Source organism: Catharus ustulatus, chromosome 2 (assembly GCF_009819885.2).
Source record: "Catharus ustulatus isolate bCatUst1 chromosome 2, bCatUst1.pri.v2, whole genome shotgun sequence".
In the NCBI taxonomy this organism is placed as follows: Eukaryota; Metazoa; Chordata; class Aves; order Passeriformes; family Turdidae; genus Catharus; species Catharus ustulatus.
Window position 1 is genome coordinate 4,437,717 of NC_046222.1, and position 13,260 is coordinate 4,450,976.

Genomic DNA, 13,260 nt, shown 5'->3' on the forward strand with positions numbered 1-13,260 from the left:
GTCCCACTGCACCCTTCCCTTGCTTCATGCACCTCCATGTTGAGAGAAACAGGGAAAGGCTGTTTAATTGTGGGAGAAAGTTCACAACTGTGGAAGGAGTTCACAAGTTACACAGAGCAGCAAGTGATTTCTAAGCCTACTGGTGATGTGGTTTGTCGTTCTGGCTGGAGGGGAGGCGCAGGCTAGGGCAGAAGCACTTTAAAAGAGACTGAGGAAGTGAACCTGTGATGCCCACTGCAAAGCAGCCCTTCGGAAAAGCCAATTACCTACCCAGCCTCCTGGAGATTACAAGGAACAGCACCTTAAGGTGAAACAAAGGAGAGATGAGGTGGATGGCAACAAAAGGACTTGGCTGTTCATTTTCAGTGCAAGTGAGTACTAATTTGGTTATGTCCTCAAGGGTTGGGTGGGAGGAAACAGCACTACAAAGTACAAGGACTCCAGTGCACTTTGTATGTCTCTTTGTGTGTTTAGTGACGGTTCCTTTTGTTTATGGCCAGACAAGTATGTGTACCAGCTCTGTATGTCCAGACACACAGGCATCCCCCAAAACTGTTAGGAGTGGGAAAAAATGCTGTTCTTCTGAAGCTGTAAAGTGATTTTCATAAGCAATTTTATCCATTTCTGTTAATACAATATTTACCTCTGAAGAAGAAACTTCCTTTTCTGGAAGTCTCAGTGCTTTTTATCCTGTCTCATCTTGTATCAATGTTCCTACGCCTTAGTCCAGGCTTCAGACCAAGCTACACACATGGGAATTACTTGGAGTTTTTTACTAAAAATCCTGAAAAACCTCACTTCAACAAAAAGACCCACAAAAAAAGATATTCACAAAGTGTAATCAGAAAAAGTGGATAGGCTCCATATGCAATAAATCTGACTTGAGTCATGGCTGATGATCATTATTTAACATGTGCAATGCCATTGGTGTTCACTCTCCCTCCTCCTCACTCTCACCCTTCATGCTATGTAAATCAAGTATGGGAAACTTTTCAGAGAGAAATAAGTATGTAAAGTGAAGTTCTTTTTTAGCTTGATCAGAATCTCAGTTTATTTCAGCAAACAAAATATTCCTGTAATTGTATTAATTGCCTTTAAGTCTTTAATAACTACTCAGTAAATCAGTAAATGTCACTTTGATTTTTTCTTCCTTCATACAAGCACAAATCTCTAAGTTAAGCAGAGGGAGATAAAACCTTCTCAATTTCTTAAAATGTTCTAAACATACAAAGTGATAACACACAAAGAAGTAATTCTAGGGCTTAAATCTAGGTGACATTGTCTCTGTCTGTAGCAATATGTAGGCTATTTGTCCTCTCTCCTTTTTTGGAGTTCTTTCAGAATTTGGTTGCCCTCCCTTCTGCCATCTTTGAAAAAATTCTCTTTCCCCTCAGAAAAAAACCACCCCAACCTCTGAAGAAACCACAACTTTTAGACATGCTGACTATGAAGAGAAATGTGGTGAGAAGTGAGAAGGAGGAAATCAGCCTGAGTCTGACATCCCAGAATGAAATTGTGTTGCTTCCCTGAGAGAGGGAAGCTCTTTCTGGGATGCAGAAAGAGATGTGGGTTTCAAATGAAGAGCACCAGGAGCAGTGAGATGTGAGGGTGACAGCAACAGATGAATAAGTATCTTACAGGCTGTGCTTCACATGCAGTTGGGTTCAGCTGCCCCAACTCTGCCCCAACCTGTCTGGAAGGAAAGAAAGATCTCATTTATTGTAGGATTTGACTCATCCAATTGGAAGAAGGAGAGAAGTCTAGGGTTGGGGAGCCTCTTCTCTGTCTCAGGGCTGTGTTTATGACCTGTCAGTGAACCCCAGCCCAGTAGAACCAGTTTCTGAGGGACAAAAAGATCAGGAAATGGGTTTTGCTCAATCTCTTAGTACAGACAGTAGTGCTTTCCACTTGAATGCGGGAAAGCATCTCTATCCAGTCAGAACAAGCAAGGAGAAAGCTTTCCCAGGTGTCTCTCATCCGGAGGGCATATGAAAACAGCAGTCAGAAAGAGCCCCGGGGCTATGCAAACATGGCCCTTGCCCTGGGTGCTCCAGAGCAGAGAAAGATCTGGGAGTGGCTGCAATAAAAGCATGCTAGAAATACTTTGCCCTAGTTTCCTTCTCATAACTGTCAGCAGTTGTAAATGAAATAATCCCCAAGAGAACAGAAGCCACCCCACCATGTCACAGCGGAAGAAGTGAAAACACACCTTGCTAATGAACTCTGGGAGCCCACAGAACAACCCAGTCGTGGGGCAGAGCATGCAGACAAATGAGAATTTAGGCTAAAAGCAGATCCCTGTGCCAGCTGTTCCATGGCACCCTGTGTAATTACCTGAATGGCACCCCAGGTTCTTAGTGCAGTGACAACACCACCTTTTGGTGTTAACCCTGTGCTGTTATTTTCTAAGGACACTTGTTCACTGCTAGTCAGGATCCGGCATGCTCAGCTTCCTCTGGTGTTCACTCACTCACCTAGTGCACAGGGCTGCACGCTTTTCCTGTCTAGAAAAGTGGGTGTTCACAATCAGTTTGCAACTCAGGGTGGAATCTAGAAATCCTTTGCTCTGTCCTTTACACATTACACTTCCTTATAGATCTAACCTGGACAAAGATACGGCAGAATGAGGACCCAAAGTTTGTTATGTGGCAACTTTTCAGATTAATCCTCTCTAGGGAACAGTGACTCAGGTTTCAGAAGCAAACCTTCAGCACCACATGCAGCATGCCCCTCATGGGGTAAGCCCTCCTCCTCTTTCCTCCTTACTGCACCACATTCCTCTTTGCCATGGGAGCACCTCTGAGCAGCACTTCCTTCCTTGCCCGTTACAGATCTCCCAAATTATTTCCACAAATCATGGTGCCATTAAAAAAAAACCCACAAAAACACCAAAACCTCAAACCAACAAACTGTTAGGAGACAGCAGGTGTTTTTAACCAGGGATTCTCACAGGCACGAAGGTCACCTATGGCAGGGCAGACATAAATGTCCAGCTCAATTCTGAGAATAACAACGACCTGCCCACCAGGCAGTGCTCAGACATGATGAATTAAGAGCAAGTCAGAGGGAATTCAGTGTAAAATAAACACCTGCCCTGCACCCTGCATGCTTCCTCAGGGCACAGAGGGATTTCTGTTTTATTCAACTCTCAGCTATTCCTGTGCTCCAGAGACAGGAGCTGGAGTTCTTTGAGAAAGGTGACTACTACCTTACTCATTAAAAAAAAAAAAAAAAAAAAAAACGAAGAGCTTTACTTCCCCTGTTTCTTTCAATCACTCTTTGCTTCTCTAGGTTTTTCTGTTTTCAGGGATGAAAAACATGAACAGTTTTTGATTCCCTAGCACAAAATGTCACTTTTCTATGGATTTGGATCGAGGCAAGTTATTTGACAGTTTTCCTGATCCTTGAAATTTGACAATATCAGTTTGTTAGTTTAGCCTGAATCCTTAAGACTGCTGATGCACTTGTAGTATCTGTTTATCTGTCTCCCTCTGTACATTCTGAACTGTCAAAGGGTGTCAGTCATGCTGAAGGAGGGCTCAGGAAAAAATAAAACATCTTTCTAAACTCCATGGCAATATAGGAGTAGGTGAAGAAGAGGGAAGCAAGGAACAGAGAGCAGAGTTTAGCTCTAAACCATCCTGTGCAGCAGCTTCCCAGAGAACACATCAGCTCTTCCTCAGTGGGGAATGGCCTGGATGACAGGGAATGAGGGGTTATTGTGGCATGTAAGGAAGCCAAAGAGACTACCATGGAATCAGATGTTGTTATTTTTGCTGAGTGCAGCATTTATTCTCTTCCCAGTTCTGGTGTCTGCTCATGCCCTCACTGTAGAAGCACCTACAAGGCAAATCCAAGTGGCAAGAGGAAAAGATGTTACCCTGCGCTGTAATTTTAAATCAAACTCAGTTCCTGACAGAGGAGACCTGGTTGTCTGGAAGAAAATCAATAGCAAGGTAAACTGAGCTGCATAAAGAGACAGATGAGAGGGCATCCAAGAAGGGGCAGGAGATGGAAGCTGTGAGCGGGAATGGATGTTCACAGAAAAAGACTTCTTCCAGACTTCTTTAAATCCCAGAACTGTGCAAACAGAAATGCTGAGGCTAAATGGAATTTATCCCAAATCTACTGTATAACTCTAGGCAAGCCCACCCCTCTCCTCCTCTCTCTTGGTCTTACAGGTGTTTTCTGAGGATACATCACTGTATATACAGTGGGGTTCACATCTATTGAAACATGTGAAACACTCAGATAACTTTTAAAAACGTGCATATATATGAACATATATGTCTAATACACATTTCTTTATAGTTTTAAGTTGATGATACATGGAGAGATTCTTTAGGTCTCCTACATCCATTTAAAGGATTTGGGAGTTAAGAAACTTTTAAAAGTTCTCCTTGATTTCTTGGGAATTAGTGAGAGGGCAAGCAGCCTTTGGAGATTTTCTTGCAAGATGTGCCAAGGGTTTCTTTTCTGGAGATCCTTGCTGGGAGAGCTTGTGTGACCAAAGGGGAGTTTGACTGACACGGGACTCAGACAAGTCTCATGCTGTCCTCTCCTCATAGTGAGGAAAGGTGAATAAGCCCCAGTAAAAGGTATCAGCTCTCTCTGATTTCAAATAAGGTGGGAGAAGGGGATTCCAGATGGAAACAGAGATCCTTCTGAATTTTTTCCAAAATACTTTGGCTTTTCTCAAACTGGCGCGTTTAAGCTTCCAAGCTGCTCTTTAGGAGTGGCTGATTCATGGAGTTACACGGCAAGACTCCCAGAGAAAAAGCCAAGCCTGATGGCCCTCCCCGTGCCAGGTGGATGCTGTGACGCGCTATTTCGACGGGCTGGTGCAGTACGGGGAGGGCTACGACCATCGCATCCAGTTCAGCGGCGATGTTGACAGTGGGGACATCAGCATCACCATCAGCGCTGTGACCATGGAGGACAACGGCACGTACGCCTGCAGCGTGCGCCTCCGCGAAGACCCGCCCCGCGAGTCCTCACTGCTGGATCTGTTCGTCCTGGGTGAGGTGACACAGGCACTGCCACACCCCTGCCAGGCACACCTGCCCTTCCCCTAGCGCCCACACTGGTGTAAACGACAGATTCTCTCACAGCAAAAATCCCCAAACCCACCTTTGGTCTTTTCCTACTCCCATAGAAGAATGGTGGGATGTGTAGAGAATGCAACTCCCTCAGACACCTGCCTTTAGAACTGTACAGCTCCCTTTCCTAATAATCCAGGCATCATTCCAGCCCTTGCTAGCAAAGAATAGAACCCACAGATGCAGATGGGCTGAAACAAGAAACTGCTTCTGATTAATACAATTCCTTTTTTCTTCCTTCAGTTGCACCATCCAAGCCCGAATGCAACATTCTGGGGACAGCACAATATGGTCAGAACATCAACCTAACCTGCGTTTCCCACGAGGGCTCCCCAAGGCCCACGTACACCTGGAAAAGCTTCAATGTGCAAAATGAGCCCCGTGTGCTGCCACAGACACAAGGTATGGGGAACCCAAAGACACCAAGGTGTTGGGGTCTCTGCAGATTAGGGCTGGAAAGATCTTAAAAAGCAAATACAAAAACACTCTTAAGGCTTATTCTAGGATGTGCTCTGAACAGGATTTTGAAGAGTTGTCCTTTTGACACAAGACATGCTCATGAGTAACTTAGCAGGGGGAAAAGGACTCTTACCTGAAGTAAGAATGGTCAGCAAGACTTTAACCTCAGCTCTCCTCTGGTGAGAAAGTTGGACAGCTCTGGAAGCAGCCAAAAATAATTATTTTTCAAATGCAGGGGGTAAGGCATAGCATGAGGAACAACATTGAGTTTTCTAACTGTCTTTACATCCCAGCTTGCTTAACAATGAGCAGATCTCTTTCTAAATTGAAGGAAACAAAAGCTGGCTCTGGAAGCTTTCTTCCAGCAATGACCCCTCACCTAGAGGAAAGGGATATGAGAAAGTTACACCATTCCTGCTTTGAGCATGAAAAACGCTTCTGTTCTTCAGGACTGACACACAGGGCCTAGTATTTTATTTGCTCTTATTTTAAGTCTGAATCTGGAAGGAAAAAGGAGATGAATTTCCGCAATAGGACCTTGACAGAACTATTTATACAGCAATTAGGGTTTAATACTCTTTTAGGTGTATCAGTGACAGAGGACTCAGATTTATTTCATTAAACAGCTTTGTTTTTTCCTGGCCTGTCCAGCTTCAGGAATAGTAAGTGTCTGTACCTACCCTTCCCTAGTTTAAGGGAAAGTAAACTAAAGATGATGAGACTCCACAGAATATTCTGTACTCATGAGATAATTCTTGCATAAAATACACACAGTATCACCAGGGGCAGGAACTTTACATTCATTTCTCTGGCCACTAAGTGGTGCCAGCGCATCACGCACAGCCCCGAGCACAGCAGGACTTGTCACAGCACAGCTTCTGCTGTCACCCTGTCCTTCCCCGGGACAGGAGTCTCTGCTGGCCCATTGCCACCTCATTTCTGTTTTCATGGGAGCACCCACAGCCAAGCAATGTGCCCGCTGTCCCCTGTGCCCCAGGCTGGCTGCGCTCCCTCCTGTCACTACAGGCAATTTCCTTCTGTGCTAAGTTCCCACTGCTGCAAAGTTTAGAGAACCCCTTCAGGAGACACTCCAGAGCTGACAGTACCTGACTCACATTTTTCTTCATTTCACTCACTCAATTACTTTTGATTTATTAAGAGGATTTAAATTCCACTTCTAGAGTGAGACTTTAAGAGTTTGAAATTCCACTTCTAGATGGAGACTTTTAGAGGTACAAATATCACACCCCGCTGCCCCCCCCCCCCCAAAAAAAAGGAGGGAGACAAGTAAATACAAGGAGTATGTAGAGACACACACACAAAAATAAAAATCAAGCAAGTATATGGTCTGTCATTTCTTAGTTTGCATGCTCTTCTACTATATGGCACTAGGTGCCAGCAAATCCTAAATATAAAAAAGTGAGATCCTAGGGAAACAGTGAAGTCATTAAAAAGTATTCAGTCTCTTGCTTTCAGAGCAGGGATCTGGACCTCTCTCACAGGCAAAAAGCATGGACTACACACACCCACATCAGCTGGAGAGGCAACAGAGTGCCTGAGCAGACGGGCTAAGCTTCAGCCTGTGGTTCTGAGCTGTGTGAGGCTGGACAGAAAGCATCAGCATCACTGCAATTGTGTGACTGCAGCTCTCCATTTATTTACACAGCCTGTGTGGCTTTTCCCAGACTGGAAAACTATTCCCCCACTGGTAAATAATTCATATCTGACATCCTAAGAGCTGCAGGACTGAAGAGCTCTCTCTTGTTTAACAAGTTAATTCATCAAGATGGCCAGTTCTCAGAGCCAGGTCCTGATTTGGGCATCTGACATTTCTCAAAATCCAACACCAAAAAGAAAAAGCTTTCTCTAAGCACAGACACTTCTCTACCCTCCACCTACAATTTTGTTTCTAAAAGGAATGTTCAAATACCACATGTTCCCTGTAATCAAAACAGCACACTTCTGTTTATCCTCCCACAAATCACTCTAAAACCTAGGGATGAGCACAGCAGCTCCTGAGCAAGACAGAGCAATCCATCAGCTTTAATAACCTCTCATCACTCCAGCCACCCTGGGCTGCAACTGGAGGGCAGCTGCTGCCACCTCCTTTCCTGCTTTAATTCTTCTCTTTTTTGGCCTGATTTGTGTTTCACAACAGGGTCACAAATAACTCTGAAGAACATCTCAGCAGACACCTCTGGCTTTTACATCTGCACTGCAACAAACATCGTGGGAACGGAATTTTGCAACATGACAGTCAGCGTTGTGCCACGTAAGAGATGGGGCTGCCTCAGCAAAGAGAAGTACCAGAGAGAATGTCACAGCTCAAAGTATTAAAGGAGGGGAATGTTATCATCTGGTTTCTCCACACCGTTAAGAGAGACCCTCTCCACTGGTAGAGCAATCACCAGCTCATTGGGTTAGCTCAGAAATGACAAAAAAGCTCTACAGAGGCAGACAGCACTGAATTTGTGCTGGACAAAAAAGAGCAGTTGTTCAGAACCAGGGACTCCTCCCTATCAGTAGCTAACTGCTCCTGTACTACCCAGTACAGAATTATTTCCAGTTGCTGTAATCAAGCAAATGTGGCTTCCACTCAGTCTGGAGCTGGTGGGAGGGTTTGAAGTGCAGTGAGTGTGCTGATGCCATTTGACATCATTCCCCCTGCTAACTCCTCCCTTCCCACACAGCATCCATGAACATTGGTCTGTATGCTGGCATCATTGGGGGAGTTGTTGCTGCCATTGTGGTGATTGGGATCATTTCCTACTGCTGCTGCTGCCGGGAAAACAAGGACACTGACTATGAGATGACGTGAGTACCTCTCCCCACAGCAGTGAATGAACACATGAAGGGTTCTCCTTTTCCCTCCTGCCTCAACAGATGGGAGTTGAAAGCTGGGGAGAAATCTGGGAAAGCATGCACTGCTTTCTCCTTTCAGTGGGTCCCATCTCTCCTCAGGGGACATGCCAAGAGTCCCAGACACCTCTCTGTCTCTGAGTAGAATCAAATTATAAAACCTTGGATGTAAATTAGCATAAACGCTATGAAAAAAAAACCAACAACAAAACAAGTAGCTCCCACAACTCTTGCATCATCAGCAAGACTGAATTTGTGGACTTCACTTGGGTACAGTTCTATATCAGCTTAGAACAGTTTAGAAGTATCCTAACACAAAATCGCTTCAGAGAGGCTACTGGCTGGTTTTGACTAACATCTCTACTCTTGAACAATGTTTTAGGGAGCAACAAGACAGAAATGAACCCTCCAGGGAGATGCCAACAAGGCACGAGAGCACAGAGGAGGATGTGGAGAATGTGGAGTATGCATGAATGAAGCCACTGCCATCTCCAGGATCTGTTGAGGCACAGACATCACTGTAGAAAAGAAATCAATCCCTCTTTCTTCCTGTAAGGAGCTGAATTATAAAATGAAAGCCAAAGGCGCTGCCTTCAAGTTCTGAGAGAGAACATTATTGTTTCCCTGGAAAGAAGTGCTTGATGTACAGTGAGCATTAACACATACTCTGAGAAAAATGCACGTGGAGCACTGCTGCATCCAGAGTCATCCAAAAAAACAGTCTTCCAGACTTCCAACCTTCTGAAAAAAGAAACCAGTCAGGTTTATTTGAAGAACAGAGGAACAGAGCTGCTGATGTATCCCCAGATCCACAAAAGCTTTCAAGGTCACCAACAGCATTTCATCAAGGAGGGGTGGCCTTGTTTACTGAGTCATGCAAGTGTCACAGCTTTCACCACTGCCCAACACAAACTTTTTTTATGGAGGTTGAAGCAAGATGACTTTTTAAAGACTTCTAAAAAAATGTGTTCTTTGTATATATTATACATGCACATATAAATAAAGATATGGAAAAAAAATCGTCGATGACCAATGAGTGTCCTGTTTGGGACAAAAGTGCATATTTATGTCACAGGTAAGGTAACAACTCAGATGGGTAACTGGTAAGAACTAGAAACAATCTACCCTATTTACTGTCAGACTCCTGAATTTCTGAGTTCTAGCTCCCAGAGCTCCTGATTTTCATTACATTACTCTTTCCTCCTGATTGCTGCATATGCAAGTCAGAAATAGTCCATTGCTTCTGAAAAAACAACAATGCGAGAGCATGTACATGGCAAGTACATCCTTAATTTAAAAAAAAAGGAAGGGGGAAGGGGAAGAAAGAAGGAAAAATAACTTTTTATTCAAAACTGTAACAATTTCATCAGAAGCACTGCATTGTATGTGCAAGATTTGTGCAAATGTGGAGGGAACTCCTACCACTGGTATCTTTGGAAGAGAATAGACTGTCCACCCCAAGGACTATCAAACTTAGAGCAATGCCTCTCACATATCCTTTACCCCCTAACAGTTACTGAAATAAAAATCTAAAATTTAGCTTCAAAGTAGAACCAGCCATCCTCCTACACATGACCAGCATTTTCTAGATTTCAAACTATGAAAATCACCCTACCAGAACTGCAATTCTGGCTTGCTTTCTGGCTGCCTTTGTTTTACATAATACTTAAAATACAATTACTCATTTGTAGTAATAACTGCAAAGATCAACAACAGGAGTTCTTTACAAAAAACACACAAATCTAAATCTCTCTGGCAATGGACAACCTGAAATGCAAGACATTCTGAGGACCTTTTCTCATGATGCATGACAAAACACTGCAAAAATGGATGGCTAAAAAGAACACTGCACAGAGAAGCTGAAGGCAGATTAAAAAAATGAAGTGCATAGCTCAGAAGCAGAGCTGTAACAAACAAGTATAGCGTGAATTATCTACTTACCACTGTAACACATTTCTACTGTGAAACAAAAGCTATTTCTTTTATAAATGTTACAGACATTAGTCAGCACAACCTGTTTCCTCCATCAAAACCCTGTGGCGGAAGAAGGCTTCTGCTGAGGAATAACAGTGTGGATTCTAAAAGATCTTAACTGGAAAGTCCAGCAAAAGGACTTGAAAATTATCAGCAGAATAATGCCAGAATATAGCCAGAAACTGGCTGTGGCCACTAAACCATTCTAACACTCTGCTACCTGTCCCACACTCTCACTTTTAGGATATGTGAAGTTTCTGCAAAGTTCTACAAAGAAACCAGCCACAAAATACAGAGGTGTTTACAAAATGACCCCCAAACCCATGAATTTATTTCTCTGTAAGCAGATTCTGTACGAATGAGATAGGAAAAGCAAGAGAGTCCAACTTGACATTTAAAACAGAACTATTTCAAGTTCTGCAATGCTAAAGCCAATTCTGCACTGAGAAATAAACTAAGTGATAGCACATGGAGATATGGCTGAGATAATTCAGTGCTGCTTATCATTTTTGACCTTTTTCAAAATACCTTGGAAGTAGTGCATTTATCAGAGTGCTTTATGTGTTTTTCCTCAACTAATTCATTCTACTCTACAGTCAGAAATACACAAATACACATATTCAAACTCATGCCTTATTCAAATGTTTTCCTATGACTGAATTAATTTCCTGCTGTCTTGTATGTCTTTTGAAGCAGGAATAACGCCAAGAGTTACCTGTAGTATAGTCACAACCTTATGCAAAATTAAACCAGCAATAATGAATTTGGACAAATTTAGCTAGTGATACTAATTCCCAAGAGTTAATGTATGTATACTGAACTTCAATAGCCACTTCCCTCAAAAGGCAGGAAGGAGGGAGAAAATGTATGATCAGGTAGAAAAGTAAATTCCTACTTTATACTTTACATAGCAAACGGTAAACTACTGTTTAGTTATGTTCAACTTTCTTTACTCTCAAACTCAGCACAGAAAGCAAACTGGCTGCTCAGGAATGATTTTGCATTGGCAAATCCATGCTCTTTCCAGTCCCCCACTTCCCCATGCACCCAAAAACACATTCCAAGAGGGCTTGCTCCATGATTTTTCCAAGGAGTGCAGTGGAACTGAGCAGCCCAGGCTTTCCTAGATCACCCTTTTGACAGATGGGTGCAGTATTTGCCTCCCATTCCTGTGACCTTCCAAAGGTGAGAGAACAGCCTCAAAAAGGTGCCAGTGTGAGCTTCCTCAGCATTCTGGGATGCAGCACATCTGGCTGGAGGGACTGCAAGGGTCTGGAACTCCCAGGGCTGCTGCTCTCCTCCCTGAACCCTTCCTCAGTACAGATTTGCTTTTAAAACAACATTCCCACAGCCCTGGCCCATGTTTATGGATTCTTCCTTTGTAGCCCATACCTGCTTCTCCTTCCCTTACACCGCACTAGGACTAGGATGCAACCACAAGGTCCCTGTGAAAAGTCTTCCCAACCAATCTTCCTGCATTTCTGGATTGCTCTGGTGCTCAGGAGACACTGCCCTTACTGAATTGCCAACCTTAATCCTCCTGTACCCCACAGAGCTGGCCCCAGGGGTTCCACCCCTCCCCATTTCCCACACAACCACCAACATCTGCTCCCAGTGCCTTCCCCACTCTTCTCAGGATCTTGGCAAGTATTTCCAGTATTACAGACACACAAAAGCTGGTGCTGCCACAGCCCACTTTAAGATTCAGTACAGTGCACAATTCACAACTTGTCAGAAAGACAAGAGTTAATTACCTCACCATCCTTGTTGCTAGAGCAACTGCACTCCTTTTCTGTTTATTTGTATCAAATGTTCCAGGAAAGACACCGAGGCAGTGTTCCTGATGAAGTTCACACTACAATGATCAAATCTCCAAGATTAATTCTGGATGTGTTGGAGCTACTACTAAATTTATTACAGCCCAACATAAAGGAATTTGTAACTTCTGCTGCACTTCACCTGTTCACTAGGGATTGAAGGGAATTATTTGAAGATAGCAGTTAGAGGAGTTTATAGGAGCCTCTAAGAACCACAGAAAAGTGAGAGAACAGATAATACAGGGTTAGATTAATAGAAGTGTTTGCCAATTTCTTCATTTTACTAAATCATTGCAATAACATTTATTGGCTGGCCACTCTAGGGTGACAGTAAGGAATGATATTTCTGCAGAAGTCATCAGGAGGGCAGAACCTAGATAACAAACTTGTTTTCCTCCTGCTCCATCACAGTACATTTACTCTGCCAAAAGGAATGATGTTGTTAAAGCCTTTGCAGTCAGCTGCAGCTACTTCTATCAACCAGAAAATAAACCCAGTTTCACAAATACACTTGAGTCACTTCACTTTTGGGCAAAGTTTGAGATCCTTGCTAGCAAAAAGGGTTAGCACTTTTTAGTTCAACTACCACGTCCAAAAGCACAGCCCCTTATGATAATTATACAGGTTGTTTTAAAAACTTACAGGAAAAGAAAAATACAACTATTTCACAAGAAAATTTGGTTTCCTAGAACAGAGACTTTTCATTCACCCAGAACAAGTACTTGTTCAGAAGAATGTGACCTTCAGCACACGACCACCTGACTGTGACAGCTCACAGAATCCCTGAAATGGCAGCAAGTTTTGTAGTGGGGAATGACTCAGCATGGACCTCACTCTGGGCCCCTGGCACAGGACACACCCCATGGAATGAGTATCGGCTGTTGCTGTTTGATCCAGGATCACAGCACTGTTTCCTCCAGCCTCACACCTGACAAATCCTCCACCCAGACAACTCCCACTGAATTACCGCCTTGTTTCTATCTTTTAGGATTTGGATGAGTGGCACATAAAGATTTCTCTTACCTCAGACACAGCAAACACTCTCTGATAAC

The 13,260-nt window shown here is 43.5% G+C and overlaps 1 protein-coding gene across 1 annotated transcript; it reads left to right on the forward strand.

Moving 5' to 3' along the window:
• Positions 1-223: 223 nt before the first annotated feature.
• Positions 224-9,344, forward strand: GPA33 (glycoprotein A33; the record flags this gene model as incomplete). The annotated part of the gene is made up of 7 exons (XM_033086275.1): positions 224-371; positions 3,805-3,956; positions 4,809-5,019; positions 5,343-5,501; positions 7,717-7,830; positions 8,249-8,372; positions 8,800-9,344. Coding segments are annotated over 7 exons (999 nt in total), but the record flags the coding sequence as incomplete, so codon positions are not given.
• Between the last annotated feature and the right edge of the window lie 3,916 nt (positions 9,345-13,260).